At 54.9% G+C, this 6000-nt stretch overlaps 1 protein-coding gene across 1 annotated transcript in view; it reads left to right on the forward strand.

Annotated features, from left to right (window-relative positions):
- LOC137357112 (myoferlin-like) overlaps positions 1-6000 on the forward strand; it is a 138015-nt gene that overhangs the window by 69466 nt on the left and 62549 nt on the right. Inside the window, 2 exon segments of the mRNA XM_068023148.1 lie at positions 456-512; positions 2021-2119. Of these exon segments, the coding sequence (XP_067879249.1) occupies positions 456-512; positions 2021-2119 (156 nt within the window).

A 6000-nucleotide genomic window follows, 5' to 3' on the forward strand; every position in this document is an offset into this window, starting at 1 on the left:
CTGTCCTGGGAGTGTTTGATGGGACAGTGTAGAGGGAGCTTTACTCTGTATTTGCATTATTAATAACTTTTTTTAAAAAAAAGTTACTTTCATAAATAACACAATCTGTGGAACATACTTTTGAGTTGTAAAGTTAATAGCTGATAGTCCAACACAACTTGAGCAATCTAAGGGTGATGAGCTATGAGGAATGTAGAGAGGTTGTAGAAGGTTAAGAGGGAATATCACAATATCAAATATCACTATGTGCCGGAAAGATCAACATGAAATATCACTTCATAGTCAGAGTGGCATGGAGGAAGAGCAGATGGGAATTGAAAGTTAGTGTAAGGTAGAGTTAGAATTGATATGAAAACGTGGGAATAATGCTGTGAGCGGGCTAACAGGCTAATCATTAAGGTGTTCGGAATGCTTCGATTTTAAGTCCGATGAGTTGAGGCTGTGCTGTCCCACAGAGTACAGCTGCTGAGGAAGAAAGGAAATCGGAACAGGAAGCCACTGAAGGACGACTGGTGAGTCGCCAATTGGCATTGCGCAAAGCCCCGTCCTGGTTGTCTCTGTATCAGGGTAGGTAAAAATACTCTTCTGTACCGCTCTTTCTGGATAATGTACAAACTCCGAGGCTCCACTGCGGATCTGCTGCCCTCCCGGGACACCGAAAGCACTTGGAAAGTGGGAATGACTCTCCCTGTCAAATCACCTTTACTCCTGTCAGCAAGCTCAGTTTGGCCCATTTGCCTCGCAGCGTAGCTAAGGTCCGAGCCCGTGGCGCAGAACAGTTGCTGGCTGAAAATTGAATCTTCTCTCCTCCCCTGAGTATGTGGGCACTGGCTGTCCTCCAGTACTGAACTGAACAATCATTCTCTATGTGTGAGCTTTGGCATTTGAATGCTGGCAGGCTGTTCATTTGCAGAGGACATTGATGTATGCACGCACACAATACACATATTTTCTAGCAGAGGGTCATTGAACAGAGATCCATGGTGGCTTTTCCTGAGTTCCTGGGAGCTTCGGCCAGTCGTAACGCCTCTATCACCAGTGCAGCAGAGATCAGCTACCTCAGCACAGATTGTGGATAGAAACTGGGGTCTTCCTGTCCTCGGTACCACTCTGAGTTCATTTTACAACAGAACCATTTCCTCTTGTGAATCCTGCCACTCCAGGGTTCATGACTCACGCGGAGAGACTGGACAAGCTGGGATTGTTCTCCTTAGAGCAGGGAAGGTTCAGAGGTGATTCGATAGAGTCGTGGAGAGATACAGCACTGAAACAGGCCCTTCGGCCCACCAAGTCTGTGCTGATCGACAACCACCCATTTATACTAATCCTACATTAATCCTGTATTCCCTACCACATCCCCACTATTCTCCTACCACCTACCTATACTAGGGGCAATTTATAATGGCCAATTTGCCTATCAACTTGCAAGTCTTTGGCTGTGGGAGAAACCGGAGCACCCGGAGGAAACCCACGCAGACACAGGGAGAACTTGCAAACTCCGCACAGGCAGTACCCAGAACTGAACCCGGGTCGCTGGAGCTGTGAGGCTGCGGTGCTAACCACTGCGCCACTCCAGCAGTTGTTTAAAATTATGAGGGGCTCGTGTTTGTGTCGATCTGGCGGAGGGGCCCGTAAGCAGAGGTCACAGATTTAAGATGGCTGGCCAAATAAAGGAGAGGAGGTGGATGAGGAGAATTTGTTTTTTTTGTGCAGCAAGTTATGATCTGGACTGCACCGCCAAAAAAGGAAGCCGATTCAGTCGCACCTTTCAAAAAAAGAGAATTGGATATCTACTTGAAAAGGAAACATTTTCAGAGTTATGGTTCAGGGTGGGGGGACTATATTGGATAGTGCTCTCAAAGAGCCAGCACAGGAGTGATGGGCCGAATAGCCTCCTGTGCTGCGGGATTTCTCTCAGAATGGAATCCCTCGGCTTTGTTCCCAGTATCAAGTAAAGCCTCCGGAAAATGTTTACCGCAAACACAGTACCGTTAATATATTTCCATTTGCTTTTTTCAAGGAAGATGACACCATTGATTGGTGGTGTAAATTCTACGCCTCGTCTGGGGAGCACAATGAGTACACGGACTACCTGATGCAGGGTTACGATACAATAAAGGTGAGGGGCCCTTTTACCTCTGGGTTGTTCGATCCCTGCGACTTACTGGGCACTAAAACCGCCTGGGGCAAACACATCAAGCCCCCTTCACCCGTCACCCCCTGTGCCCGCTAACCGACAGTGGCTCCCGATCATAAATCCCCATCCTAGATTTCTAATCCTTCTGCAGTCTTGACCCTCTGTTGATGTAAATGGGATTTAACAGCATAATGCTGGGACACAGCTCCTGGAGTGATAGAGAATATCACCATAAATAGCTGCTGGAGAGAGGGAGTGGGGGTGGGTAGCTGCAGAGAGAGGGAGGGCGGGACAGGCACCAGGAGCGAGGAAGGGATGGAGGGGAAGCCAGAGAAGGAGCTGAAGGGGCAATGAAGATGAATAAAATCAAACCTTTTTTTGTCTTTTAATCAGCAGAGTCTTAACTTTCACTTTTGCTGTATCCGTGGATTTTGACCAACAAACCTTGTGAGCGTCGAGGTTCTTGCGTATAGCAACAGTGCCAGTGGGTTTCTGATGGAAAAATATAGCACAGTAGGAGGCCATTTGGCCCACCATGCCTGTGAAAGCTCTTTGAAAGGGCATTGCAGTTAATCCTACCCCCATGTGCTTTTTCTCCACAGTTCTGCAAATTTTTCCTTTCCAGGCATTTATCCAGTGCACTAAGAGCAGCCCTTTCAAAGTGCCCAGCAGGTGAAACAGAAAGACTTTCGACAGTTTCCCCTGCCACCTGGCGCACTCAGCACAGACTTAACTCCTCACTCGTAGGAGGTGCACAGAAAAACCCCGAGTGAGTCGGGCCATGTTTCCTGACCTTTGTGGGAGGGTGGGGGCAGATTTTGGACACTGCTGCTCATGGGGGTTTTGGACCCCACTGGCCGAGGTCAGAGATGTACACAGTGATCTTTTTTCTCTCTCTCTCTCTCTCTCTCTCTCTCTCTACACCTCCCTCTGTCCCTCTCTCTCTCCCCCTCTGCCCCTCTCTCTCCCCCTCTGTCCCTCTCTCTCTCCCCCTCTATCCCTCTCTCTCTCCCCCTCTGTCCCTCTCTCTCTCCCCCTCTGTTCCTCTCTCTCCCCCTCTATCCCTCTCTCTCTCCCCCTCTATCCCTCTCTCTCTCCCCCTCTGTCCCTCTCTCTCCCCCTCTGTTCCTCTCTCTCCCCCTCTATCCCTCTCTCTCTCCCCCTCTGTCCCTCTCTCTCCCCCTCTGTCCCTCTCTCTCCCCCTCTATCCCTCTCTCTCTCCCCCTCTGTCCCTCTCTCTCTCCCCCTCTGTCCCTCTCTCTCCCCCTCTGTCCCTCTCTCTCCCCCTCTGTCCCTCTCTCTCCCCCTCTGTTCCTCTCTCTCTCCCCCTCTATCCCTCTCTCTCTCCCCCTCTGCCCCTCTCTCTCTCCCCCTCTGTCCCTCTCTCTCTCCCCCTCTGTCCCTCTCTCTCCCCCTCTGTCCCTCTCTCTCCCCCTCTGTCCCTCTCTCTCCCCCTCTATCCCTCTCTCTCTCCCCCTCTATCCCTCTCTCTCTCCCCCTCTATCCCTCTCTCTCCCCCTCTGTCCCTCTCTCTCCCCCTCTATCCCTCTCTCTCTCCCCCTCTGTCCCTCTCTCTCCCCCTCTGTCCCTCTCTCTCTCCCCCTCTGTCCCTCTCTCTCCCCCTCTATCCCTCTCTCTCTCCCCCTCTGTCCCTCTCTCTCCCCCTCTGTCCCTCTCTCTCTCCCCCTCTGTTCCTCTCTCTCCCCCTCTGTCCCTCTCTCTCCCCCCCTCTGTCCCTCTCTCTCTCCCCCTCTGTCCCTCTCTCTCCCCCTCTATCCCTCTCTCTCTCCCCCTCTGTCCCTCTCTCTCCCCCTCTGTCCCTCTCTCTCCCCCTCTGTCCCTCTCTCTCCCCCTCTGTTCCTCTCTCTCTCCCCCTCTATCCCTCTCTCTCTCCCCCTCTGTCCCTCTCTCTCTCCCCCTCTGTCCCTCTCTCTCCCCCTCTGTCCCTCTCTCTCCCCCTCTGTCCCTCTCTCTCCCCCTCTGTTCCTCTCTCTCTCCCCCTCTATCCCTCTCTCTCTCCCCCTCTGCCCCTCTCTCTCTCCCCTCTGTCCTCTCTCTCTCCCCCTCTGTCCCTCTCTCTCCCCCTCTGTCCCCTCTCTCTCCCCCTCTGTCCCTCTCTCTCCCCCTCTATCCCTCTCTCTCTCCCCCTCTATCCCTCTCTCTCTCCCCCTCTATCCCTCTCTCTCCCCCTCTGTCCTCTCTCTCTCCCCCTCTATCCCTCTCTCTCTCCCCCTCTGTCCCTCTCTCTCCCCCTCTGTCCCTCTCTCTCTCCCCCTCTGTTCCTCTCTCTCCCCCTCTATCCCTCTCTCTCTCCCCTCTGTCCCTCTCTCTCCCCCTCTGCCCTCTCTCTCTCCCCCTCTGTTCCTCTCTCTCCCCCTCTGTCCCTCTCTCTCCCCCCTCTGTCCCTCTCTCTCCCCCTCTGTCCCTCTCTCTCTCCCCCTCTGTCCCTCTCTCTCTCCCCTCTGTCCCTCTCTCTCTCCCCCTCTATCCCTCTCTCTCTCCCCTCTATCCTCTCTCTCCCCCTCTGTCCCTCTCTCTCCCCCTCTATCCCTCTCTCTCTCCCCCTCTGTCCCTCTCTCTCCCCCTCTGTCCCTCTCTCTCTCCCCCTCTATCCCTCTCTCTCTCCCCCTCTATCCCTCTCTCTCCCCCTCTATCCCTCTCTCTCTCCCCCTCTATCCCTCTCTCTCCCCCTCTGTCCCTCTCTCTCCCCTCTATCCCTCTCTCTCTCCCCCTCTATCCCTCTCTCTCCCCCTCTATCCCTCTCTCTCTCCCCCCCTGTCCCTCTCTCTCTCCCCTCTATCCCTCTCTCTCTCCCCCTCTATCCCTCTCTCTCCCCCTCTATCCCTCTCTCTCTCCCCCTCTGTCCCTCTCTCTCCCCCTCTATCCCTCTCTCTCTCCCCCTCTATCCCTCTCTCTCCCCCTCTATCCCTCTCTCTCTCCCCCTCTATCCCTCTCTCTCCCCCTCTGTCCCTCTCTCTCTCCCCCTCTGTCCCTCTCTCTCCCCCTCTATCCCTCTCTCTCTCCCCCTCTATCCCTCTCTCTCCCCCTCTATCCCTCTCTCTCTCCCCCTCTATCCCTCTCTCTCCCCCTCTGTCCCTCTCTCTCCCCCTCTGTCCCTCTCTCTCTCCCCCTCTGTCCCTCTCTCTCACCCCTCTATCCCTCTCTCTCTCCCCCTCTATCCCTCTCTCTCTCCCCCTCTATCCCTCTCTCTCCCCCTCTGTCCCTCTCTCTCCCCCTCTGTCCCTCTCTCTCTCCCCCTCTGTCCCTCTCTCTCCCCCTCTATCCCTCTCTCTCCCCCTCTATCCCTCTCTCTCTCCCCCTCTATCCCTCTCTCTCTCCCCTCTGTCCCTCTCTCTCCCCCTCTGTTCCTCTCTCTCCCCCTCTATCCCTCTCTCTCCCCCTCTGTCCCTCTCTCTCCCCCCTCTATCCCTCTCTCTCCCCCTCTATCCCTCTCTCTCTCCCCCTCTGTCCCTCTCTCTCCCCTCTGTTCCTCTCTCTCCCCTCTGTCCCTCTCTCTCCCCTCTATCCCTCTCTCTCCCCCTCTATCCCTCTCTCTCTCCCCCTCTGTCCCTCTCTCTCCCCCTCTGTTCCTCTCTCTCCCCCTCTGTTCCTCTCTCTCCCCCTCTATCCCTCTCTCTCTCCCCCTCTGTCCCTCTCTCTCCCCCTCTGTTCCTCTCTCTCCCCCTCTGTCCCTCTCTCTCCCCCTCTGTCCCTCTCTCTCTCCCCCTCTGTCCCTCTCTCTCTCCCCCTCTATCCTCTCTCTCTCCCCCTCTGTCCCTCTCTCTCTCCCCCTCTGTCCCTCTCTCTCTCCCCCTCTATCCCTCTCTCTCTCCCCCTCTATCCCTCTCTCTCCCCCTCTGTCA

The sequence above is a fragment of the Heterodontus francisci genome, chromosome 47, assembly GCF_036365525.1.
Source record: "Heterodontus francisci isolate sHetFra1 chromosome 47, sHetFra1.hap1, whole genome shotgun sequence".
Taxonomy (NCBI): Eukaryota; Metazoa; Chordata; class Chondrichthyes; order Heterodontiformes; family Heterodontidae; genus Heterodontus; species Heterodontus francisci.